Genomic DNA, 27,600 nt, shown 5'->3' with positions numbered 1-27,600 from the left:
TAAATAAAAAAAAAATATATATATATAAAGCAGCAGCTTGGTATGTCGCCCCCCCTCGTCCGTGAATCGCAAACTGCACCGTGCGGTTTAACACCAGCAGAACCAACAAAGCAAAGCGCTTGCATTTCTGTCCATTCAGAGGAAACAAAAGTCAAAATATTCTTGGTGTAAAAAAAAAAAAAATCGATTTAGCTACTAAGAAATGAAAATGTTCTTCCTGTGTGCAAGCTAAATTGTCATAGGTGGTTCCAGTAAAAGCTCTGAGAACATCGATTTGTTCAGACCTCCAGCCAACAGCCTCCAGAACAAACACTTCAGCAGGAGCTGCACAACTTCTGTCATGTTCAACAGTGTAATTAATAATCATATAAACAGTGTAATGGAAAGTCATATAAACAGCTACTCCTCATGGATATTATTGCTGAAAATCTCATTCTGATTTTCCTCTCGCCCAGCAGGAATGTCTGAAGGCAATCCCGACAGCCCAGCAATCCCGAGAGCCTTGTCCAAACTCTCCCTGAGCTTTGTCAGCCTTGGGGCCATGACCCAAAGCCTGGATTTCCCCTCAGCTTGCACAAAATCCCACCAAAATTTCATTTTAAGTTATCCCAAACCGTCCAATTTCCACGTTTCAAACCTAAAGTCGCACCTGGGTTTTTTTCCCTTTGCCCCTTCCCTGTGTGCCTCCTTATTCCAGGGCCCAAACACGCTATGTGGTTCTCTGCCCTGCCCTCCCCAGCTATGGCACTAATCCCGAGCCTTCCCATGCCCGGATGATTCCGTTAAACTCAGCAGAAACGCGGGCACAGGCGATGCCCAGCGCATGCCGACCCGGCCGCTGGCGCCCTTCCCTCGGCAGAGAGCATCTATTTGTGCTTTTCAAGGTCATTATTCGGCTGTTTCTGAATTAACAGGGAAAAAACAGCAACAGGAGCAGGAGCTGGGCACTGGCAGCCCAGAAACGGCTCGTGTCCTGGGCTGAATTCCCAGGGAGAGGGGGGAAATCTGCCCCTCTGCTCTGCTTTCCTGAGTCCCCACTGGAGTGTTGCGTCCAGCTCTGAGGTCCCCAGAATCAGAAGGATGTGGAGCTGCTGGGGCAAGTCCAGAGGAAACGATAGAGATGTTCCAAGGGCTGGAGCCAGGCTGGGAGAGCTGGGAGTGTTCACCTGGAGAAGAGAAGGCCTCCAGGGAGACCTCAGAGTCCCTTCCAGTGACCTAAAGGAGCTCCTGGAGAGTTGGAGAAGGACTTGAACAAGGGCCTGGAGTGCCAGGACAAGGGGGAATGGCTTCCCAGTGCCAGAGGGCAGGGTGAGATGGGATATTGGGAAGAAATTCTTGGCTGTGAGCATGGGGAGGCCCTGGCACAGGTTTCCCAGAGAAGCCGTGGCTGCCTCATCCTTGTGAGTGTTCAAGGCCAGGCTGGATGAGGCGTGGAGCAACCTGGGATTTTGGAAGGTGTCCCTGTGTAGGACAGGGTGTGGGAATAAGACGGTCTTTAAGGTCCCTTTCAGCCCAAACCAGTCTGGAATTCTATGGTAGCTCCAACAGGCATAAAATGGCAATGTTTTTACTGATTAATTTTTGTAAATAATTACTACCAAAACTAAGTGGGCATTTGCTATAGACCCCATCCCACAAGGACATGACAGCCTGTCTTCTGAATTTAAATAAAAGCCATGGAAAATTTAGGCTGACTTCACAGCTCTTTAGCAATTGCCTTTCCGAGTCCAGCGATCACTGGGAGTTCCTGTAGAAACAGCCTTTGTGGTGTGGCCTCGGGAGAAATGAGCAAATAAGAATGAAATCAATCCTCCTCCCAGCTGTATTCAGGGCACCTTTGCTTTTCCACGCTCGAAAGGGCAGTGCTGTGGGCAGCTCCTGCTGTGTCCTGGGGCTGCCAGCGGTGACAGCAGGAGTCCCCAGAGCTTGACGTTTCTTCCTGAGCAATCTGGTAGTTAGAAACCTTAATTAATGAGCAAACATGCAGCTGACAAACGGTGGTGATGTCTCACTTTAAATATCAGACTGGGACTTCAATGGCACTTTTAATCAATAATCTCACCACCAACCTTGCCAGGCTTCACCTTAGGATCACACAATGTGTAGAAGCAGAAAGGATGATGAATTTTTGAATTTTTTTCTCCTCCTTTGGGCAAATGCAGCTCTTCAGCTGTGTGTATGTATGTGCCGAAGGCTGTAAAAGGAATCTCACAATGGTTTGGATTGGAAGGGACCTTAAAGAGCATCTCATTCCAACCCCCTGCCCTGGGCAGGAACACCTTCCACTAGACCAGGTTGCTCCAAGCCTCATCCAACCTGGCCTGGAACACTTTCAGGAATGAGGCAGCCACAGCTTCTTTGGGCAGCCTGTGCCAGTGTGGAATTTACATTCAATTGATTCCTCTTAGTGCCAGGAATAGGACTTAGGAGGGGCTGACACTGAGCCCTGGCCACATCCTATTGGAAGATGTTACTTTGCACACTAAATTATGTAATGAAAGAAACGTTGGGGTGAAATTGTGAATTTAAATTATTCAGAAAGGCTGTTTGGTGTGATAATGTGAGGGCAATTCTTTATTACAGCCCTGCATTGCAGGGTCTGTGCTGCTGCCTTTGTGCTACGAGCACTGGCCACTCTGTTTTTAGCTCAGCTTCATGTAAATATTTGGATTGGAAGGAAGCTCTGGTCTAACCTCTGTCTCAAAACAGGGATAGCTCTGAACCTTGTCTGCATGAGTTCTGGGTGTCTCCAAAGTTGGAGATTGCACAACCTCTCTGGATGTTCTGTCCCTAAATACAGCTCCTGTGAATGCTGCTGTTATTTCCTGCATCCCGTCAGACTTTCCTTGCTGCACTTGTGGTTTGTCCTCCTGCCATGTACCTCTGCCCACTCAGTACCACCCGCCTGCATGGCTGGCGGTTGCCGTGAGGTCCTTCCTACCCTCTCTCCCCTCTCAAAAACACAATTTCCACAGCCTTTCTTCATCCTCTGGCCCCTAACTGTGCCAGTGGCCCCTGCTGAACTCCCTCTGGTTTCAGCATCTCTCTTGTCTTTCAGTGACAAAATTGGGCATAATTGCCCGCCTCGGCCTTTGTTTTGGGGTAAAAGACCAACAGACAATACTTAAATTGTCCGATTCAGTACTTTTCAGGGACAATAACACAGATCTCGAGCTGTGACAGGCATCAGAGGCAGGGAACTTTATCGCACCCGGAGGGCTGTTCATGCCGTGAACAATAAATTCAAAGGAACAATAACAATATCTTTGTTGTACCTCCCTTTTACATCAGCCAGTCAGGAGGAACAACACACAGTGGAGGCATCACTTTGCTATCCAACCTGAAAAGAATTAGGTTTTTGGTGCTTTTTTTTTTTTTAAACAAGTTTAAAATTCTGGAATGTAACGTCAGCTTTCATTAAGAAAATGCCAGTCTCTTGCTGATGGGCCGGAACAGTGAGATATAAGATATTAATCTTCAGTTCCAGTGTTGATTCTTACAGGGCGATGTCACTCTCTTTTCTATTCATGCCTCAGTGTGCTCTGTGAACATCAAGCACTCTGAAGAATTAGCTGAGCCACCCTGAAGCTAGATTTTAAAGGATACCAGATGGTATGTTCAATGCATGTGGTAAGCTTTTATATGCTTTTCCCCTATGGCCAATCACTGACTGATCATTTATTTCAAAACTCTCATAAAATAAATCACTTTGAAAACGACGCTGTCTCTAGTTAATAAGTGCTCTTCCTCAAAGCAGAGGCTTGTTGCCATGAAGATAAAATCGTAAAACTGGTTCAAAGTGCATCGGGATGGCAAATTCACCCTATTCAGGAGAGGAGATAAACTGGATTGAACTGGAAAGGAAGCGTAGCTGTCTGCTTGTTGTGAAATTATGAGCAGGTGAACTGTCATTAAAGACACTTCGACAGTCACTTTGGTACTAACACATGAGCTTTCTGTGACAAGGAGTGAATTTTTTGGGTACATTTTCTTCCCACAGTGGTGGATATGTAAAGCCTTGATCATGTGTCAAGTTACTGTGTGAGTTTGTTTTCAGGTTTTGGAGTTGGTGATTATGTCTGGCAGCAGAAGACAGAGCTCTCTTCACTTTTTTTTTTTCTTCTTTAGTGAATAAGAAGTAGGAAATTCCTCTGTAGGTGACAGCAATAGAACTCACCTCATCATCTGTCCTCTCAGAGAGGTGCTCACCTTCCCCTCACCCCCAGATTGAGAACCACAGTTTCCTGGAGGGATCCAAACCTTTATCACTTCTCTCTGTCATGGAATCATTTAGGTTGGAAAAGATCACTGAGTCCAACCTGTGACTGTCACCACCTTGTCATCCCGTGCAGACCACTGAGTGCCACATCCAGTCATTCTTTGAACACCTTGAGGGACAGTAACTCCACCACCTCCCTGGGCAGCCCTTTCCAATGTTTAACCACCTTTCCATGAAGAAATTCCCTCTCATGTCCTAAATTCCTTCTGATTCCTCCTTCTGATTCCTTCCTGCCCTTCCCCTTTGCTCCACATGCCCAATCCCAGAGCGTGGCTCCCAGCATGGTGTTGCAATCCTCTCAGGCTCTCAATGAGTTGTGTGACATTTGCTGTCTGGCTGACAGCCATGGCTCCAACAGGCAGATGATAATATAGAATTATGGCCCTTCGTTCTCTGAAGGATCATGTTTTCAAGTGCTCACTGCTGTGGAGAAAAAGCTGGAAAATGTCTTTATCCAAAAGCTTGAAAAGCAGATAAAAGGATCCCTTATTTTATTTCGCTCTGATGTTGCAATTGTAAATGAAGCTCTTTTTTTTTCCTGAGAGGGAGGAGGAGGTGAGGAATAACTGGCTGTGGAGGTTTTGCCCAGGCAGTGAGGGCAGAGTTGATTTTCCCCATGGCCCAGATGCTCTGACAGATATAAACACGCAGGCACATTCACACATCCCTGGGGGAGAGATTTTAGAATAGTCACAGTGGGACAGCCCAAAGGTCCAGCTGGCCTCATGACTGTGGGCAACACCAGGTCCTCAGGAGAAGGAGAAAGAGGAGGAATGTGGCGTGATCCTCCCCTTGCCAAGCCTCCAGGGCACTGGCAATTGGCACTCTGGGGTTACATCTGCAACAGCAGCCGTGGGAGACCCACCCAAGGCAAGGCTGTGTGACAGTGTCATTTGTAGCACGGGATGCCTGCTGGTGATCTCTGCTATCCTGTGAGCAGCTCCCAGCAGGAAGGATGTGCCCGGATTGCTGAAATCTCAATCACTCCATTTTTCATCACTTCCCCGTGGTACCATTTGTGGTGTATCTTTGTGCCTCGTTTTTATCTTTCTGTGTTGGGATCCATTTTTTTCACTGGGAGACACTTCTGTGCTCGGGCACTTTTCTCTGCAAACCTCTGAGGGGCTTTGAGGTCTCTGGTTTTGCACAGCCACTGACATGTTCTTTGGGGACAGGGTGCATGTGGCAGTGCAGGGGTAATAGTTGGACTCAATGATCTTAGAGCTCTTTTCCAACCTAAATGATTCTAGGATTTTATACATGAAATTAAATGCTCGATACCAAGTTGTTCATGTCTCTAGTTCAGATGTGTATTGATGCTGTGGCCATACTGGCAAGGTCAATGATCCACTGATGGGTGCCAAAGAACACATTTACAGGCAAATGGCTTGTAGTAATGCAGGGAATGAGGCACGGAAGGATCGTTTGAGCTCGTGAAAGATCTCTAAGTCATTGATGTGACAAAGGTGCTACTGAAGGGCATGTGATGAATTATCGACCAGAGTATTGAGTAAAAAACACTCTGTGGAAAGTGTTACATCCAGAGCTGATCCAGCGGGGTGTGGCAGCATGGTTGAGCTGCATTCTCTGCTTTCCTGATGTTCTTCTCTTAATTTCAGTAGTTTTAGGAATTTCTCGGAGTGGGAGAATTTTCCCCCAACATTTCTTCGCTGAACAGGGGTGGGCATTTACCGACTGCCTGGTGCAGCTCAGGGCGTTTACACCATTCCAGGACTGAGTTTTGTATCTTACTTCTACCCTCCCTGCTCCGGGCAGGGATTTGATGGCTGCAATTGCCTTGTCAGTTTGGGCTACCCCATCAAAAACCCACGAATTTCACCCACTGCTACTTCATACATTTAAATCTTGTCCCATCACCTAATAACCATTTAATGCTTCAAGAAATTCTGTGGGAATAACACCCATGCCATTCCTCCTCCTTCTCCTCAGCTTTCAGGCCCTGATTAAGCAAATAGCTTAAGTGCTGGGCTGAAGTGGTGCCTTTTAGCCGCTAATGCCATGCAGAAATGCCCTGAGAATAAAGCAGTTTTCATGATCACTGTTAAGAATCTGCTTCCTTCTTTGGGTATTATTTTTCCATCAGCCTGCTGGAAGAGTACAGCCAGAAAACAGGTTAGCCCGGGAAGGACTTCTCAACTAATAAACAAACCGCAAATACACTTCTTAGTCATATTTTAGGTCAAATGGATTTGTCAAGTCAATAGTCACCCAACTATGAAGGAGTCCTATAAATAAATGAGAGGTATATATTTTTAATATCTGCCTGACAGAGATCCTTTAAAGTGCAAATAAAGCTGGAATTAACTGAAGTCAAGATCACTTCCAGAGTCATTAAAAAAAAAAAGTGAAAACAATAATTTGAACTTTTTAACCTTGGGGTTGTTTCCAGCCACATCTCTCACAATGATAATAAATTCAGAAAATTCCGTGAAAAGTCTCTATTCTTTGGACTCTTGAGGCATTTAGCATAATGTTCTCAGTTCCTCTTTCTCTTATGAAAACAGGAAGAAATTATGCAGGGTAGTAGCTGTTTAAATACTAGAAATTCTCCCTGGGGAGAATTACAGTCATTTCAGTGATAAATTGCAAGTGAGATAACGGAAGGTTTGGAATGAGCCTGATCCAAACTTCATTTCCAAGCTTCCTCACTGATTTCAGGGCTTTTTGGATGAGGTTTGAGATGAGAAAGCCTCAACCCTGCTGAGTTTGAGTGGCAGGTTTGTCTTTGTGCAGCTTTACCCTGGGGAGTTCTCGTTGAAGCAGGGCAAAATAATGTCAACCCAGCACCGGATTTTTTTTTTGCACGGAAATCCTACATCTAGAATTCATCGTGAGTCTTCCCAGCAGTAGAATCACTCCGGGCTGAGTGAGCATCATACCCTAGCTCAGCTCTCCCTGCCTGGCCGCCAGCATTCCTCCTCCTGTGAATGTTTGCAAGATTGTCTGAAGAAACAGATTCCAAATCCCACCGTAAGCTCTTCTCCCCTCCAGGGGCGAAGGCATCCCAATTAATTAGCAGGAATACTCCTCTCTACAGCCATTTAGAAAGCAGAAGGACCGACTGTTGTGATCAAGTGCATGGCAAAGCATCCCGGGCTCGGCTCTAACAGCATCTCGGGGATCTGAGGACATAATTGCCTTGTTATTTCCGTGCTCCCCAGGGCTGTGCTGGAGGCAGTTTAGCAGAACGGGCATTTAAAAAGTGCCTCCAGCAAACTCCGCTCCCCGCTGCCTGCCTTTCCCAGATCTCTCGCTGCCTTTGCTCCGCTTGGCAGGAGCTCGTTTTCCTCCTCCTCCTCCTCCTCCTCTGGGAAATTCCCTTCCTTTGATTCCCCATCCCATGACTGCAGCCCCGGCCTGGTTAATGCACTGCTGCCGAGCCCACCCGCCTCCACCGCCGCTCCTGGAGCCATCCATTGTTCCCCAGTTTGAATTTCTCCGGGAAGTGGAGCATCTCCTCGGTCTGGTTTCGAGGTCTGCAGCACCGAGCGCCTGTTGCAACACAAATAACATGAATAACACTTCCTCGGTGATATTCCAGCCCGGTGTCACAGCGCCCAGGCCGGCTGGTGACCTGAGAAAACCAGTCTTGTTCGGGACTGTGTCACACTCCTTCCCTCGGCGCTACTGCAGCTAAACACATTCTGGGAAAACAACTAGGTGTGCTGCCAAAATAGCAGAGAGGACCAACTCCCCAAACAGGAGGCATTCCCCCAGCTCGAACCGCGGGTTTAAAGAAGTAACAGGAGATAAAAACAACCAGAGCAGTCCTCTTTAAAGTTCTGAATAGCTCCTAATCACACACATTGTTTCTGAAGAACAAGTAGGTAAGAGCAAGGATTGCAGGATCAGACTCCAGCTAAACGATTATGCTAAAGTGGAGTAAAAAATGAAAGGACTCTTTCGCTCAGCAAAGATTTCACTGAGGTTAGGTCTGCTACTGCTAGAAATTACCTTTCTTTTAGACAATGTATATATTACATTTTTGCGAAAATGTGTTTTCTTAATTAAAAACGAGCTGTAATTAGCAAATGAATGAAGTGCACTTTCATGGAGATCCACTCTCATTCATTCACTGATTTGCTGTCGGTTGTTTGCAGTGGCTCTCCCTACTGACAGAAATTCTGACACATGATAACATTTAGCCCATAAATCCAGAATCACAGAATCACAGAATATGCTGAGCTGTAAGGAACACCCGGGGATCATCGAGTCCAGCTCCTTGCCCTGCACAGGACAGTCCCAAGAATCCCACCACATGCCTGAGAGCATTGTCCAGTGCAACAATTCAGCGTTTCACTCAAAACAATCTCATACAATGCTTATTTTTATTTGGAGATGAGTAATGCACACATTGATGTACTGGGGTGACCACTGCCTGAGTTCCTCTTCCTTAAGCCTTCACTTGTGGCCACTGTGGGATACAGAGGACTCAATCAGATGGACTTTTGTCCCAGCCTGGTGTGGCCATGTATGTGTCCTGCTTTTATAGAAAATTAAGTAAGTTTTGTATTAGAGACAAGAAGGAATTTTGGATGCTCATGACAGCACTACAGCCAATGGGCGATGGATGGAAGTGTACACGGGTTTTTTTTTTTGCTTTACTCCCTCCCCCTGAGCATTTCAGGTTAAGGTGGATAAGCCCCACTTGTGATTTCAGCTGTTACAGTATTAAATTTCATTTGCTAATGCCATATGTTATTTGTGTGCTAACAAATGTGCCATTTTTAGCTCGTAAAGTGCTGAATGAATTTATCTGGAATAATTTCCAGCCGAATGTGGCCAAACATTTGGCAACCAAAGTTCTGAAGTGTGCTTTTGGGAGTTGTATTTGATGACAGTGTGTGGGTATCAAAATAATTAGGAGTATCGGCTGGGGGAAGGAGGATAGAAGATTACAGAGCAGGGACACAACTCATAGCTTGGGAAGCCCTTGGGAAGAGGTGACTCTGGTTCCTCAGTTTCCCTGCCTCCTCTTTCCCTCTTCTCCTTCCTGCTCTTCTTTTCCCCCCTCAATAATCCTGCCTGTCTGGAATCAACAAAAGGAGCACATCAGATAAGGCAAGGGATTATTTCCTTGTGCTTCTGCTATTATACGAAGCACAACATCAAAGTATTCAGTGCATCCTCCCAGTTCCTGTGAAAGAAAGGATCCTTTTATTCCTTGCCTGGCCTTTTGTCTAGCCAAGAATCTGCCGCCCACTCAGGTAATTTGTACCAGCAGATCATACCTGAGGTAGCAGAAGATCCTGTCAGGAGGGAATATCCAGCAGAAACCAGGCATTGCTCATGTGTGAGGAAGGCTGGCTGGGAAGGGGAGGAGAGATGATTTTTATAACTCCTTTGGAGGAGGGGAGGACTTGGGAAGATGCTTTTGCTCAAACGGGGAACTTTTTTTAACCTTACCTTAATAAATGTGTGTGTTTTTAGCGAGACAACAAAGTGCCTCATCTGGCTGAGTGCTCCAGCTCACACCCTCCCACTCAGTGCCCACTTTGGCCATTTGGCCCAAATAAAATATTCTCCTATTTCCCCTTCATGTGTGCCCTCTCCTTGGGCACAGGACCAAGATTCCTGGTGTACAAGGATACCAGAGCCAGCAGCAGCACACTGGGATATAATTTGTCTCGGAGAGTATAAAAATGACAGGAGTGTAAAAATGACAGGAGTGTGAAAATGACAGGATGTCCCTGTGGCCAACCCTGCGGTCCCTTGGCAGCGGCAACACCTCAGGCAGCTCCCAGTCTGATGCCAGAGGTTCTGCTGTAAAGAGAGGGACAAAAACAGCCTTCAGCTTGTCCTCAGCTTCCAGCTCGCCAGGTCAAAGATGAGAATGAGGAGTTTCTAGGGGGGCTGAAGACCACACAGAGATATTCCTTGCCAAAAGCACCAGGGTGGAGATTTCCCATTCCCACTGCTGCGAGGTCACAGCCATCCCCACAGAGAAGAGGCTGGCACTGGCTTTCTTCCCTGCTTCAGCTGTTAGCCCAATTCCCCTCTCTTGCTCCCCTTTATCCCAGCCTGGTTATCCTTCCTGCTCTTGCAGACACCCTTCCTTCAGGCTGACAGCACCCTTTGTGTGGTTGTTGCATGAGAGGCTTTTGGAATAACACCACAATGTTGATAAAGAAATTAAGTTTGGGGCTGTGTGAGTGGATTAATTTCTAATATGCTAAAATCATCCCAAAAATACCCACAAACCTGAAATTACCTAATTTTGCAACTGTGCAAATCTCATATTTAATAGAGCTACTCCCTTCTCACTGCCTCAGTGTTCATAGAGACCTTTCCTCCTTCCCTTCCCCTGAGTCAGAGGATGAGAAGTTTTAGATGGCTCCAGACAACACAGCCAGTGCTCAGATTGATTATTCTTGACTAAATTTGCTTAATTTTTTTCTTTTCCAGGCTTTGGGTACCAATTAAAAGAACACAACTCTTTTGTCTTGCGTGTTGCTCCCCTCAAAATAATGAACTGTTTAATACACCAGAGGCAATTTCAAATTATCTAGTTTAATGAGGAAGGTTGTGACGGAAGATTTATTACCCTTTCTGATCTGCTAATGTATTTTCTCAACCATCCCAGCAGAACCAATCACCGTATTTTCATTATACACTCTATTTTCAGGGGTTCATTAGTTGCAGACTAAAAATAACAGCGAAGGTCTCTATCTGAAAGCTAATCCAATTTTTTTTAATTGGAAACAAAATTTGATCAGACAACTTTCTAATCATAAGAGCATCAAGCATCAAGACCCTTACTAGGTGTTTTGTTCAATTTGAAACTTCATTTGGCTACACATAAAGACCTGACCTAGAAATACAATCATGTAACTGCTAGGAAGGACAAACCCAGCCTTTTCCTGGATGAAAAAATCCCAAGTTAGCACAAGCCATGGACTGTGGTCTAGTCTAATTGACAGAGATTAAAAATAAAAGGTCTGGCAGTGAACCTGTTCAGCTGAGACAAACTCTAGAGACGCTCTGAGCTAGTGGCTCAACATCCAAATCAAGAAATAACTAAGACTTTTTACGCCCGAAGAATAAAAAATAAAAATAAGGAAAATAAGATGGAAGAGCTCCTGGATAGATGGAGGGTCTCCTACCTCAAATCTGGATTCATATTTTTAAGTTGGCACTTCCCAGCAATGTTGGATTATAGTAAGTAACATGGCCTGATGTTTTTCCTGCTGCACCATTTTGATACGCAAGAACCCCAGGAATAGCAACAGGACAGGGAAGAGGAATCCATATTCCCAGGGACCAGCTTTAGCAGAGGAACTCTGGCTTTGGTCCTTTAAACAGGACAGATATCCTCACTGGGAAATGATGGTAATTATGTTGTGAGAATGTTCATCACAGAATCATGGAATGGTTGGGGCTGGAAAGGACCTTAAAGATCATAACATTCCAACCCCTGCCATGGGCAGGGACACCTTCCACTATCCCAGGTTGCTCCAAGCCCTGTCCAACCTGGCCTTGGACACTTCCAGGGATCCAGGGGCAGCCACAGCTTCTGTGGGCACTCTGTGCCAGGACCTCCCCACCCTCATAGCCAGGAATTTCTTCGTAATATCCCATCTAAACTTACTCTCTTTCACTTTGAATACATTCTCCCTTGCCCTGTCACTCCATGCTCTCATAAAAAGTCCCTCTCCATGTTTCCTGTAGGTTCCCTTCAGGTACTGGAAGGTCACAATTAGGTCACCCAGACTGAACAATCCCAATTCTCTCAGCCTTTCCTCATGGGAGAGCTGCTCCAGCCCTCTGATCATGGTGTGGCAAGCATAGGGGCTGTGCTTGATTCAGGCATCCCTCAGACTGGTCCCAAACCCACACCATTTAAGGGGTTCTCCCTAGCAATAAAATATCTGGAATACCCATGCAAGGCCATCCGTGGTGCTCTTGGCAATCATTCCTAAAGGATCCCCACAGGAAGATGTTTGCAATGACCTGCCTGTGGGGAGGCTGGCCTGAGGATGTGTTTTGGCCAGATAACTCATCACCCAGACGCCATGGGGATTTTTAAAAGGGATATAGGGAAGTTATTGCACCTCACGTCAGCCCCACGCTATAGATTTTAGATGCATAAATTATATATTTACATCCAAAACTCTATTATTCATAGAGTTGAGTAAACAAGTATTGATTTTTACACTGTAGCACGGATGAGTATTTCTGGCGAGGCAGAGGCTCCTCTTCCACCCTCAGTACCTCTGACCTCACCAGTGCTTCCTGAGCAAGGAATATCCTTTAACAACGATGACCAAGTTTAAAACCAGTTGGCTGCTGCTGTTGGGAATGGAAATCGATGTGCATTTCCTCCTGAATGGACACTTCTCCACCCACACTGCATCACGTGCAGCTCGTTGAGACGCTGGGCCAGACAGACGCAGGCGGAAAGCAAGAGAAGAGAGGATGTGTGAAAGCATCTCAGCTCACACACAGCAGCCTCAGCTCTCCCACCTCACGGGCAGAGGCGAAGATGTGCTGGCTGTGTGAATAGAGCAGAAAAAAAATGAGCTTAAATGCATTTTAAAAGTGATACTACTGCAGATATCCTATTAAACCCTTTGCGAAGGGTCTGACACACCTATCAGACATCAGCTTGTGTCAAGATTTCTCTCTATTAAATATTTCTCTCTATTAAATATATTGTGCCACCATGCACATTCAGGGGTGGCAAAAAAAATGTCCTCTAACTGCATTTTCCAGTGCTCTGTTATTTCAGAGGTTAACCAAAATCACTTACTTCATGGCTAACTTTGCTATATTGAATCAATGAACAAGTTCCTTATTGGATTTTTATTGCAGATAAAATTGACAGGGAAAATCACTAGGATATACTTAAAAATGGGAAGGAAATGTACGTTTACAATAAAAAGGTCTCTGAAGGTCTCTTGTTTCATAGGAAGGAAGCTGTCTTTATAGTGCATGAACTATAAAAAATGATTAAAACTGAAGAGAGACAGGAAGCTGATAATTTGATTTATCATCTTAATGGCTATGATTCATGAATAAATAATATAATGGTTTATGTCTCTCTTGTAAAAGAAGTAGAGAAGAGCAATTTGTCTAATAAATGACTTCAAAAATTACAGCTGAGTCTTGTTTGCCACGTTTGTTCTATTTAAAAAGAATGAGCGAGTATCTTATTTCTTATTACTTACTAGGACATTTGTTGTATTATTTATAAGAGTCAAAAACCTTAACTAAAAGCCACTCATCTCTGACCACAGTCTCCCATTAGCTTTAAATTCAGGAAAGAGAAAGGAATTGATCACTAGATCAATAAATCTAACCTTGGATCTGACTAAAAGCTTCCTTTAACCTCCTTCCTCCAGCATCCTTTTTCAAAATTAAAGTATCCCCCTTTTTAATTATTTAAGAGCATGTCAGTTTTATAGTAAGGCCCTGTATGACTGCATCATACAAGGATTTCTTCCTCATATTGGAAGCCCACCAGCATCTTTAAAAGGAAAGCATTTAAATCATGATAATTTGTTGGGTTTTTTTTTTAAGTTGGATGTGCTACTATAGATACACATATCCTGCTCCAAATAAATCCTGGATTTCCTCAAGACAAATGCTGAGAATAGGAAAATCGAGAAGAAATGTGTATTCCCAATTATCAGACACACAAAGTACCCCAAGCCCATCAATGATCCTGCTGGAGCTGAAGTTGCTCTGTATCGACGGCCCCAGGCCAACGACTGACATCGTTATAGACCTGCAAAAAGTCATTCCAGGCAAAAGCAAACTCCAGAGGACACAATTAATGAGAAGAGTGTTTAATTTTTTTTAAAACCATCCTGTAAAAACTTGTATATGTAGTTTGCCCAGCGTGCATCAAGAGCCTGACCATTTCTTTGCTCCTTATATAAAAATAATTTATGAAAATCAGATCTTTTTTTTTACCAGAAGCTGTTCACACCAATTCAATACACAATGTTTCTGCTGTCCTATTATGGGGCAACTTTCAAAACAATTCAAAGCACATCATGCAGACACAATTCCTGATGCAAAGCTGCTTGGATGCCCCAAAACAGGGGGGCTTGGCCAGGGTCACCTTTGGGTTATGACCTTGCTCAACCACTGACATGCTGCACAGCCTTGAACAGAAGGTTTTTGGCACATCTTTGCACCTTTCATTGTTCCACTTTAAACCTTCATCCTGAAGAATGTAGGATTTCTGTCTTGGCAGAATTTGGACTGAGAAGAGAGGCTGTGGACTCCCCACCCCTGGAAGTGTCCAAGGCCAGGTTGGATGGAACTTGGGGCAACCTGATCTAGTAGAAGGAAGTCCCAGGGGTTGGGACTGATGATCTGTAAGGTCCCTTCCATCCTAAAGCATTCTGGGATTCTGTGACACTAGAAAATGGAAGTTCTTACCCTGATTTTTAGGCTAATTTTTAAGAGGGTTTCAAAACTGAATTCAAGGCTTAGTTATCTTTGGGTCAAGGTGTTGTAAAGTGCTGTTGGAGTGAGCAGCACTGGTAGGACTGTTAGTGACAGCAGTGGGAGAAAAACTTCAGGATGACAATTCTTGGCATATTGTAAAACCAGTCCTACCAGGTTTATCTAAAGTAGAGAGGAAAAGAAGAGAAAAGAAGGTAAATGGGTTTAAACAAAATAGACCTTTTGAGTTCTTCCATTTCATAAAACATGTACAGTTCCTGCCATGGATCTTCCACAGACTGCACATGTAACACTATTCAATGTCATTAGGGACAAATGTCACACAGGTGGACAAACAAACCAGGGAAAAAATAGGGGGAATTTTCACAAAATCCCATTTATCAATACTTTCTCCATATGATTTCTCTAAACAAATGCAATTAACTGCCCCACAGTTTTTTTAGGCACTATTTTTATGCACCACACCTTCTTCCCCCAACTGCTGTATTACATAGGTTTCCTAAATTTGGAGTGCTCAAGTTGTTTTTGGGGTAAGTGATGCATCAACTCATTTCAAAACAATGTAGGCTGTATCCAGAATGACAATGAAATGCAGCATGTTGGGGAATGATACCCCCAAAAAATGCTCTCTCCTGGCCTTTCATTTTAAAGGGACAAAATCTTTGCTGGCTTTGAAAATGATGGTGGCCTTCACTAACTTCTGAAGTACAACTTTTGGTCAAGCTCTATTTTTTTGTGGTCTTGCCATAAAAATAATGCTAATCCCTATCTAAAATGATGAGTTTTAGCCCTAATTAAGAGGTTCTGAGAGAGAATTTTAATCAAACAGACTGCAGATATCTCTGATGTCACTCCAGATCTTGAACCAGATGCTATTCCTTCGTACTGCAGCCACCCAACTCCCAGCCCACCATCCCACCAGAACAGGCACAGTGGACAAGAGCAGAAATGGCAGTGATATGGTGAAAAATTAAGTTACCAATATAAAGCTGTCCTTGATAAAATAGAGTTTATGCAAAAGGCAATGAATGGAAGCAGCACAAGATAAAAATTACACAAAAAAGGGGTTATTTTTCTGACATCAGTCCCACAATTCCATTTGGATATGGAGGAGGGAGGATCTCAGCTGGGATAAGCCACTATAAGTGTATCAATAAAGCCATGATGATTTATAGCAGCTGAGAGTTCATCCATGTGCGATGCCATGGATTGATGTGTTAGCATTTTCTCCCTGGAGACTTTGGTTCAAAACCTATTTAAAACCCAGGGGAAACAAACGGGCTGGTCTCTAGGCAGATGTCCCTGGAAATCTGTTTACATCATCACAGTGGCAGCAGCTCAGTGGACAGGGTTTGATCTGCTCAGGTTGGGGGCAAGGGCAGGGTGGCAGGTCCTTGGTGGAGGTGCATGGAAAAGCTGCCTTGGTAACTCCTGAGCAGCCACCTTGCAGGATGGATTTGTTGTCCACAAATCTACAGGATTCTATATAAGGTGAAATTAAAAGATTCAAATAGAAGCATTGCTTAGTCTGAGTCTACAATCTTGCAGTGAGACTCTAGAGCACTGTGCTCTACTGCTCCTTGCCTGCACACAGATTCCCCAGGGAGCAGTGATGGGTCCAGTCTTGTTCAGCTTATTCATCAGCCTGGATGAAGGGACAGAGTGTACCCTCAGCAGTTTGCTGGTGATCCAGAACTGGGAGGAGTGGCTGACACACCAACAGGCTGTGCTGACACTCAGCCAGACCCAGACAGGCTGGAGAGATGGGCAGGGAATAACTTAAGGAAGTTCAACCAGTGATGGGCAGGGAATAATTTAAGGAAGTTCATCCAGAGTCTTACAGCTGGGGCAGAATAACTCCATGCACCAGTCCAGGCTGGGGGCTGACCTGCTGAAAGGAAGTGCTGCAGAGAAGGACCTGGGGTGAGCCAGAACTGTGTCCTTGTGGCCAAGAAGGCCAATGGTATCCTGGGCTGCATGAGGAAAAGTGTGGCCAGCAGGTTGAGGGAGGTGATCCTGCCCCTCTCCTCAGCCCTGGTGAGAGCTCAGCTGGGACTGCTGTGTCCAGTTTGGGTTGCTTAGTATGAGAAATACAAGGAGTTACTGGAGTGACTGCAGTGGAGGGGCTGTGAAGGTGATGAGGGGACTGGAGCATCTCTCATGAGGAAAGGCTGAGGCACTTGGGCCTCAACTCTGGAGAAAAGACAGCTGAGAGGGGAACCGACCAATCCATACAAATACCTTATTTGTACAAGGGCAGGTGTCAGGAGGATGGGAACAGACTCTTTCCAGCAGTGCCCTGAGACAGGACAAGGACAAACAGGCACATATGGACACACAGGAAGTTCCATCTGAATATGAGGGAAAACCTCTTTACTGTGCAGGTGATGGAGGCCTGGAACAGGCTGCTCAGAGAGGTTGTGGAGTGTCCTCCTCTGGAGACATTCAAAACCTACCTGGATGTGATCTTATGCTTGAGGAGGGGGTTGGACTGAATCATCTCCAGAGCTCCCTTCCAACCCCAACCACTTTGTGATAACGTGACCCACAGGTCATTGCTGATTTTTTGATAGGATCTTTCACACGCATGAAATTAAAGACATTTGTAACTCGGCAGGCTTGGGGCTCAGTTTCAACAGCATTTTGAGAGGATACAAAGGCTCCCTGCGATCAAAGGAGAAGAAACAATGTGGTTGTTGGAGTTACAATTATACCATCTCAGAGGAGTTCCTGGCCCAGTTCGGGACAGGAGATAAAGCACACCCAGGGAACAGAACTGCAGGTCACCACTGGAGCTGCACCCCAAGGCCAGCCTGGAGTTTCCTGCCTGAACCCACATCCCCTGAGTCTCAGTGGGATTCCACCAACAGCTCAGCAGCAGATCTGCCTATCCATGTAATGTAAGTAATGCTTTTAGGAGCATTATCCAAGCATGGTTTTCCCGTACATGGAATTTGGCAGGAAGCCATTTGACCGAATGCTTCACATTGCAAGAAAAATCAGCAGAATTTTTTCTTTTTAAACTATACTTATTAAAAAAAACCAACCCCCCTACTAACATACTTGGAAAGTTGTTCACTGTCACGGCAGGCTCAACCATGCAGAATCACACAGTTAAATATGCAGATTTTTAAGGAAATATCTTCCTTCTCACCCTCCCACCCTGTGCTTTATTATTTAAGCAGCGGCAGCTCCTACAGTGAAACCTGGCTACTTCATATAATGAAAGAGTAACACAGAAACAGAGTTCCCAAGTCCAAGCCCCATCTATCATAAGCAACTACATGATTATCTCTTCCAGACACTGATCAAATCCCAGTTTATGAGCAGTTTGCTTTTTTACTGCTATTATACAAAATGAAAAGCTGCTCCAGAGCCCCGCTGCTCTGATGACGATGAGTCTTCCTCCTCTCCAACCAAAATCTTTTCAGGACCAGTTTATACATGTTTGTTCCTGCCCTGAGTGTTGTCCTTAACTTGAATTGTTTTTCCTCTCCCTGGTATTTAGTCCCCTGATGTATTTATAGCAAGATCATATCCTCTTTCAAACTTCATTTTGCTTGGAATAGTAATGTTAGAAATAGACTGACAAATTTACTGCAGTGGATATGGACGGACAGACAGACACACACAGAGGCTAGAGCACTCATTTTAAAAGAAATGCAGAAAATACAGATGAGTCAATCTTTAGTTAACAGTGCATTATTTCAATCATGTCAGCAACACGTCAACTACAATAGAAAAGACAGATCAAGTTCAAAACCGATTTTCAGGGGGTTTTAGATCTAATGACTATCCATCTATAGAAATACCAGAAAGCCTACCTGGAATTCCATAAAACTCTAGCCTGGGAACAGTACCAAAAGCCCACAATGAATATAATTTCTAAAAAAGAGAGCTGTGAAGACTCAAAAGTACATTTAGACAGAGACTAGTTTGGGTGGTAAATAATATGCAGAAAAAGAAAAAATAATCAAGTTGCTATTAAAAAAAAAACCTAGAAGGAGAAAAAGATTGAACATACTGTTGTCTGTTTGGAGACAATTTCTTTCACAAAAATATTTTCTAGCTTTGCTGCTCTGGTACATCAATCCTGAGCACTCTAACTTTTGACTTATAATGATATTCCTTCAGATACAGCTTCACTGAGGGAGGAATGGGAAGTGCATCGATACCATCATAAGTTGTACAGTTGCAAATAACCGTTCTACATATATGCTGGAGAGAAAAAGGAAAGGTCCTGTTCAGGGGAGTGGATAAAAGTGGTTCAAAGAACATACAGGAACTTGGATCTTTGTAGTGTTCTAGGAGTCCCGTGATGTCAGGAGAATGGAAGACACAGGGATCATGGGCATCAAAGCTGAAGTTGTGATTCCACTGCTCTATCCGGGCGTGGAGGGAGCGACTGTAGCGCCTGAAGCTCACAGAAAACAAATAGTCTTCCTGGGCAGAGTCTCGTAACAGAAAAGTTCCCTCTGGCTTTCCTTCCAGCAGCGCCTCAGCTGCGTATTTATCCATGACTCCCCAGTAGCAGGGATTGTTATTGATCTGCAGGAGGTCTGGCACTAGGCAGTGGACATAATCAATCTGGGTATGGTATTTCGGAGGCGTTTCCATCCGTAGCAGCTCATCGTCCGTTTCCCACTTGGGCTTGTTTCGTTTTCTAGAACTTGTGCACAGAGTTACGACTTCGTCGTCAGAGTCCATGTCACTCTCATCTCTATTGCTCCTTGCCACCTTACCTGTCACCAGCTCAGGCCTCGGGTCACCCCGAGAGGAGCTGCTGTCTGTGAAGTCACAGGACTGGGAGGGAGAGTCCATTCCCCCATTGGCAATCTCCTCATCTCGCAGCTGATCCTCCCTTTCCTCCTGCTGGGATAAATCAGCAATTATCCATTCTTCTGCCTTTGGACTTATAGGGGCTGTGTGCCTTTTGATCAAGTGCCACCGGAAAGCCAGCTCCGAGCGCGGAGGGAAAGGACACTTATCCAGCATCAGCTCACTGATATGGATTTTCCTTTTGGATGGCAGTCCAGAGGCATGCCTGCTGCTGCAGTTCTTTATGGGAAAGCACTGACCCACAGCATCCTGCAGCTTCTGTTTGAGAGACCGGCCCAAAAACCTGTGGCCGCAGGACCGATCTAGATCCAGCTCGATGGACGAGCAGCTGTACTTCCTCTCTTGGCTCCTTAAATCACTCACCGACCTTCCTGCAGCACTTGCAGTTTCAGCATCAGGACAATGCTCGCTTTTCTTGGACCAGGAAAGCTTCTTTCCACTCCAGACATACCCATCCTTTCTGTCTGCGCTTCTGCTCCGGCTGCTTTTGGGCCTCACATCTGCGTTTTTAGCACTGCTGTCCTTGTTTTCTGCCATCGTGACAGCTTTGCTTCACAAGTTGCCAGGAAGTGCACACTGTGTTTCTTGTGGGGTTTTTCTACATAAGGAAGCTTCCTCGAGGCACTTTCTGGAAATATCTAAGGAAGAAGAAAACACAGCTCAGTTAGCAGCTATGCACACACACAATGCAACAGCAATGCTGGTGGATACAGCACAACAGTGACAATTAATTGCTGACCACGTAAAAATCATGTGATTGAGGTGATTTCAGTAGCACACCCCAAAAATACCAGCCTGAGAAAGCTCTCTTAACCCTTCCTTGGGAAAAGCATCCTGCATGAAGCTATCATACGTATTTCTTGAGTTTCCATTGTGACTATGCAGCAGAGCAGAACGTTTTAGGTGTTGGCAACCCCATTGTGCCAGGGTCCCTTTCAAAAGGAAACCCTTCCTGGGGCAGGTGATACTGCTTTAGCTGCTCATGGAGCAAATTCTGCATCTCTTCCAAATAACCTTTCAGGAAGGAACAAACCAGAACAGAAACAAGTAGGTCAGAGTACAAAGAGCTACTGTACCTAGATGATATGCCTGTTTGCTACTAATCCACAGGGTGGGATGCCAGAGATCTTTTTCTTAACTGACACTTTTGGGTCACTTTCGGGATAAAAAAAAAACCAAACCTAAATTTTATCAGTCACAGATTCTGTCAGTTTCTGAAAGCTGTTTTCCTCTGCCTTTTCAAAGGAAAGGAGCTAGGAAATACTGAGGCCCTAAGGGATTGAAATATCTGGGGCTTTACATACTGAAAAGGATTAAAACAATCCAGCCCCTTACTAAAAGCAATTTTAAAAGGCCATGAAAGATGGAACTGCTTATTACTCATTAGAGAAGGAAGTTTACATTATTAAAATCAGTGTTGCTTTGAGACCTACGGTTGCTGATTTCATTTTCTTTTGTTTCCAAAGGTATATTGAATTCTCAAATAGATAAGAGGTTTCCTTTTGACTGCTGCACTTTGAAAGAAGATGAAAAAAATCCTCTTTTGATTACTCAGTTGAAAGTGGAGCAGGATTTTTTCAAGATACATAGATAGCAATATGGTATGGATGCTATACCCCCCCGAGGCATGGCAGGATGTGGAAATATTTCCCATCCCTTATCATGATGAGGATATTCTATGATTCTGTGATGCTTCTGCACCAAAACCATGCACAGCTCCTCTGTTGCACTGGGTTTTTTTTTTTTTTGGCTGTGGGTTTTTCTGTAGTGTTGGTTTGGGGTTTTGGATTTTTTTTACAACTAATTGACATGGTAAATACTAAGCAGGAAAAGAAAAGGGCATCCACTTCCTCTCTCCATTCAATCCATTCTCATCATCAGGATTAGCCAGCATGACACAACCTCTCTGCAGTCCCCTGGGGCTGCGCAGGCTGAGTTCAGCCTCTGCTTTCAGTAAAAGAACAAGACAGCCTTGCCAAAAGGCTCACATGCAATCTGTGGGCCAAATGCATCCCAGATGGAACTTTCACCCAGGAATCTTTCACATTGCATTCCTTATTTAAAACCCACAGACCTGAGAGCTGTGGGGGAAAGGAAAAGGCAGGGGAAGGGAGGAGATGCAGAAATGTAGAATGAAGGTAAGGTAGGTTCAACATTGCAAATGTGTTGGGGGAAAAATGGCATTAGAGCAATGCAGATGAATAGCACCTCACTGGTACCAAGAGGAATCACAGGAAGGGGTCCATATTCCAGCAATTACACATCAAAGGTTAAATTTAAGATTTATTTTTCTTCTCAAGGGATTTTGCGAATCACTTTTCTGCGAAAGCATGGCAAGGCACAAAGAAGACATTTGTATATGAGACTCAAAACATCTTTATTTAGACCAGGATTCATTGATTGCTTTTGGAACATTGATATTTTTCATCCAGAGACAACTAGAGTGGAGCACTGAATTTTCTCCACAATTAAAAAAAGAGGGGAAAAAAGCAATCTCGTTTATCCTGGTGATAATCTGAAGTCACTGAAGACAAAAAGTTTTTAGATTCATCCTGTAGTAAAATACATTAACTGTCTATATATGGGATTTTTAATTGAACAGAGAGGTATCACTGAGGTTGCAAAGTCAAGTGCTTAAAAATTAGGATACAACAGTTTGTAATTGCTTTTGAAACCTTCAGTTATCTCATTCTGCTCATCCAGCCCATATAAGGCATAAGAACAGGCAGAATATGGGCTTTTAATTAAAAACTGCAAAACACACAAAACCCAGAAGTGCCTGTTATCTCCTAACTTCAGCCTTCCAACTGAAAGAAGCTCGGGGCTTTATGGAATTTCTGGGTTGCTGTTGTATTGAACTGTAAAGCCATCTTCTCCTTTGTACCTTTCTTCTGTCGTGAATCATTAGTGGTACCTGAACCCTGAAACTGAAGCTGGGGAAGGGAAGCAGCACGTGATGCTGGGAAGCCACGCACCATTAGCCAGAGCTGCTTCCCTGGGGTTTGAAGGGCTGCTGGAACCCAGGCGCCAGTTCTGCCACGTCAGAGCAGGAATTGCTAATCAGACAGAGCACTAGAGCTGTGAAAAGAGCAGGGAACAAATGAAGAAAAAAGGGATGTCATCCTACTAAAGCCAGGTTTGAACTTGACCGTGTGTTACAAACTCCCGAATCCCACTGCTTGGCATTACAGCCTTCATGCCCTTCTGGATCGGTGATTCACAGCCCCACCAATAAAATGGGGAGCAAAAATAATTGAAGTGTCAGGAAGAAAAAGGCATAAAGAGCAGGGGAGGCATTCAGTGCTCTATTATCACTTCGGGCCATCCATCTAAACCAGCTCTTCCCTTCACTGCAGCGTCCAGGGGAAATGCCACCACTTCCATTAACAGCTGGAGCGCTGCTGGAAGAGCAGGACAGGAGGGCAAGGATAAAAGAGAGGGAACACAGAGTGTACTTTTCCCTAGAGGGGAAGGTTAAATGGAGGAGTCCAGCGCTGTGCAGCTCACACGCATCAGTTCTGAGCTCCTTTTGGGAGAAATAATGAATGTCCTGCCTGCAAAAGCCTCGTCCTGCACGGGGACGCCTCAGGCATCTCCAGTGATGGCAGATTTGACAAAACCCTTATGCTGGAAACTCTTTCCCTTAAGCAAACAGCAAAGATAAATGCACATGAAGGGATGAACAGAGTTCACTTCAGGCCATGGGACCTGGCTGGTAGTCCAAGGTTACCCAACACTGTCACAGCCACAGTCCCTGAGGACAGGCAGAGAGCTGGGTGGGTTTTGCTGCTGGTTTTGTGCTCTGCCCAGCTCACTCCTTCAGAGGTTCTTCTCTTGTCTGCAGACAAGATGCTGCTCCTTTCACGAGGTGATGCCTCAACACTAAGACTTCAAGGCCAGACTAAAAGCAATATCCAGTCACTGTTTGGAGGGATAAAAATATTCCCTCCTAGCCAAGGGTAGGCTGCAATCCCCAGCTGTGATAAGACAGCAGCAGCCTCACCATATGTCTGATCAATAATGCCAATAGGAGAATCAAAACCATAACCGTAGACAGACCTTTTTTCTATTAATTCAATAAACACTTGAATACTGAACTGCTTTAACTAGATACTTATGTCTTGAGCTGCTGGATCCTTGCCTCTAGCCTAACAGTCCTCTTCATCAAGCTGCTTCCCTTTCTGTATAAAAAAAGAGCAGATGGTGGGGGGTCTCCAGCCCACCCTCCCACTTGGAAAGGGATTGCTGCCAGTGTGGGCTCAGGGGAGTCATGGCATGGCCTGGCCATGTCCTGAAAAGCTCCCAGGATGGAGGTCCCACCACCTCTCTGCTCCCACGCTGCACAGCCCTTCTAGTGCAGGAAGTACTTGGAAAGTTTTCTGTTCAAGCACACAAAACGTCGCTGTATTGTGCCTCTAATTAAACAACAAAAGATGGCTCAGAAAGAACAATAAATCAGTTTTGGAATTCTTATGGAAATTGATTTTGTAGAGCTGATAAAATCCTGAGAGAGAAGAGCAAGCTGTAATAAACTGGAGTACTTTTTCTTGCAACTTAAAGTTATTTTAAAATAAAATCTCACTGGTCACAAGCTGCTTTCATTAATTTCACCCAATTAGATTTTGGCCACAAGACCACATTTTAAAACCTGACCTTCCTAACCTACTAAGGATAACCAAAAAAAAAAAAAATCAATTCCTCTGCCTTAAATTATTTTTCTTCAGTCTTGGCTTTACTTTGATTTACAATACCATCCAAAAATATCTAAGCTTGACTCCAGAGGTCTTTCCAGCAAATTAAAGCAATTATCACACACACACACACACACACACACACACACAAGAAAAAGACTTTCTAAAGGTACCATTGGCAACCTAAATATTCCTTCCTTGGAAATCCCCTTGATTTATCCCCAGAACTGTAGGAGGAGGGGGGCCATGCCCAGCTAACCCCAACACAGGGAATATTTTATTCACTCCCAGGAGGTGAACTGAGCTGGAGGCAGGTGCCAAAGGTGAGGGCTATTCGTATCTCCTGCCTTAATGAAGCTCTGCTCATGTGTGGAGGGAGAGATGCAGGCAGCGCTTGGCAAACCACAGCAGCCTCTCCAGCACTAAATCAGTGAAAGCTTTATGGTCCATGACCAACACTCCGTGCTCCACCCAGAAACCGAGCAGGAGAGCAGCGATTCCCGCTCCCGCCCCGCTCGCAGCCACTCACACCTATTAATCAAGCCAGCAGCAGGCTGAGTTCCCAACCGGATTTCAAGTAAAATTTTACATTTGTTGCAGTGTCACTTCGGACATGGCCAAGCCACAGGGCCTGCAGTGCCTTGGACAAGTGGCCACTGACACCCCCCTGGAAAACCTCCCCTCTGTTTTCCCATGCTGTTCCAAGAGTTATCCCAGCAGGCAGCACCTCCAGACAAGGAATTTAGCTGTTCCACAGAACGGAATGTAAAATGGCTTTTATGCTGCAAAATACTTTAGGTGCAGTTTGTATCAGAGCCTCTGAAAATTAAAGTGATTAAGAAAAATAAACACATTTGACAGGCATTTGTCTCCATCCCAGGCAGCGGCTTGCTAGCAGGAATAGCTTGGTCTTCCCACTCATCTGATAAGCAGTTCAGCTCCGAATCATTTCTCTAGAACGCATTATCCTCGCCAGAAATCACGATTTACTGAAATATGTAGGATACACCCGTGGAAAACATGTCTCTACACAGCTTCCACGAGGTTTAATAATGAAATCTGGCCATATTTTTATTTTTTTCTTAAAGAAGTGTGCCTGCTTTGTAATCCTGTCACTTCTTCATTCATGAAACTACCAGCAATGTGAGTGTTAGAAAGAACCACATTTCCAATATAAATAAATCACTGTGCTCACCCCAACCACCAATAACACTGCTGCAGAGCAAAACTGAAGATAAAAGGGTTTTGCCTGGAAGCAATTTTTTTCTTAGAAGCAGGAATAAACTGGGCCAGATCATTAAGGCTACATAAAGGGAAAACAGATAACTCTGTTTTTTAACTCCTTATATCAGCTATGTTCAATTCCAGCATTTTTTTAGTGCTTCAAGAAATCCGCCACGACGCTTTCTTCCTATTTTTCAGCCAAAAAAAACCCCCAAACCCATAATGATTTTTGCAGTGCAATCGTTACCTGCCTGACTACAACTGCTGTCAACTCCACCTTGCACACGCACCAGGATGGCTGGAATTCCAGAGTAATTCCATAATGACCATAATGATCTCCGGCAGGGTTTGATGCTGCAGCCGGCTGAGCACAGCCCTGTGCTGTTTTAGGGGTGCTGCCCAAGGCGGGTGAAGGGCACAGCCCCTCTTTTGGGCTTTCCCTGCTGTCCCTGTGCCTCTGGAGCTGCTGCCATTTAATCCACATCCAGATGGATAAACAGGGAATAGATGTGCCCTAGATGGGTTAGGATCACACAGGGGGCAAGGGGCTTTTTAGAGAAGCAAACGCACCGAAGCTCCTGGTGACAGAGCGCAGACCCTGGAGCTGCATCCCCCCGGTGACAGGAGATGTCGGACTGAACGCCCTCGGCGACAAGAGACCCTGAGCCTCCCGTCACCGACAGCGGCTCGGAGCCCGGGCCGAGCTCCCCGGGGACAGCCCAGCCTGGCCCGAGTCCCCTCGGTGACAAGGCTCGGAGCCCGGGCCGAGCTCCCCGGGGACAGCCCAGCCTGGCCCGAGTCTCCCGGGGGACACAGCGCTGAGCCCGGCGCGACTGCCCGGCGACACAGGGCGGACCCAGGCCAAGCTCCCCGCTGACAGGAGACGCCGGTCCGAGCCCGCCGGGCACTGACAGGGGCGCGGAGCCCGAGCCCCGTCGGTGACAGGAGACCCCGATTTCCCCGTCCCGGCGCTCCCCACGCCCGCCGCCCCGAACCCCCCGAGCCCGACTCACGATGGCCCGCCGGGCTCCTCCCGCTCCGTCCCCAGCCGCTGCCGGCGGCTCGGCGGGCTCGGCGCTGGCAGCCGCGGCCCCTCACCCGGCCGCCGCCGCCATCCCCGCTGCCGGGGCCGCCCCTGCCCGCCCCTGCCCGCCCCGGCTCCGCCCCGCTGTGACGGCTCGGGCCCGGCCCCGCTGAGGGCGGAGCGGCGGCGGCGGGCGCGGGAAGGCTCGAACGGGCGGCGGTGAGCGGCGGGACACGGGGAAGGAGGGAGGGATGGCGGGGACACCGCGCCGAGACCCCGCGGGGTGCGGAGCCTTCCCGGAGCGAGGGGGCACTGGGGGAATCGGGGTTCCTAGCGGGCTGCTCGCCCGGCCTGCCCCGGGATGGCCGAGGGACAGGCCCTAGTGTGCCAGGCCCCTCCGGGCCTCGCTAACCCGGGCCCCGCTAACCCGGGCCCCATCCCCGCCCTGTCCCCGTCCGCATGCCCCTATCTCCGTGTCCCCATCCCCACGGTGTCCCCATCTCCCATCCCCGCGATATCCTCATCCCTGCAGTGTCACCATCGCTACAGTGTCCCCATCTCCTGTCCCCGTGACCTCATCACCATGTCCCTCATCCCCGCAATATTCAGTGTCCCTAGCCCTGTGATGTTCCCCCCTCTTGTTGCCATGTCTTTTTCCTTGTACCCCTATCCCGATGTCCCCATCCCTGCGATATCCCCATCGCTGCGATATCCCCATCGCTGCGATATCCCCATCCCTACGATATCCCCATTATCCCTACGATAATGTCACCATCGCTACAGTGGTGGCATCGCTACCCATCTCTTGTCCCTGTGACTTCATCATCGTGTCCCCCATCTCCACAGTGTCCCCTTCTCCCATCCCTATGCTCTCTTCCCAGCAAGGTCCTCATTCCCATCTCCTCATCCCCACAGTGTCCCCATCTCCCACCCCGTGTCCCCATCTCCCATCCTGTGTCCCCATGTCCCCATCCCTATGCTCCCATCCCAGCAGTGCTCCCATCCCTGTGTCCCCATCCCCACAGGTGGTTGAACGGGTGGGTGTCCCAGCATGCTTTTTGTGATGCGTTTCTTTTTAATCGATGCTATTTCCCCTCCTTTTCCCC

At 46.1% G+C, this 27,600-nt stretch overlaps 1 protein-coding gene across 1 annotated transcript; it reads right to left on the bottom strand.

Moving 5' to 3' along the window:
• Positions 1-18,349: 18,349 nt before the first annotated feature.
• On the bottom strand, positions 18,350-26,619 carry SOCS4 (suppressor of cytokine signaling 4). The gene is made up of 2 exons (XM_085060998.1): positions 26,484-26,619; positions 18,350-20,193 (listed from the first exon to the last, which is right to left on the bottom strand). The coding sequence occupies exon 2, from the start codon at positions 20,090-20,092 to the stop codon at positions 18,782-18,784; it is 1,311 nt and encodes a 436-aa protein (XP_084917124.1). The 5' UTR covers positions 20,093-20,193; positions 26,484-26,619; the 3' UTR covers positions 18,350-18,781.
• Positions 26,620-27,600: the final 981 nt, after the last annotated feature.

The sequence above is a fragment of the Lichenostomus cassidix genome, chromosome 5 (assembly GCF_008360975.1).
Source record: "Lichenostomus cassidix isolate B80296 chromosome 5, HeHo_3.0, whole genome shotgun sequence".
Classification (NCBI taxonomy): Eukaryota; Metazoa; Chordata; class Aves; order Passeriformes; family Meliphagidae; genus Lichenostomus; species Lichenostomus cassidix.
Note: the sequence above shows the minus strand (reverse complement) of the source record. Positions and strands in the feature narration are given on the sequence as shown.

Excerpts from the sequence above, each read along its gene's own strand:
- SOCS4 (XM_085060998.1), bottom strand. The coding sequence starts at position 20,092 with ATGGCAGAAAACAAGGACAGCAGTGCTAAAAACGCAGATGTGAGGCCC.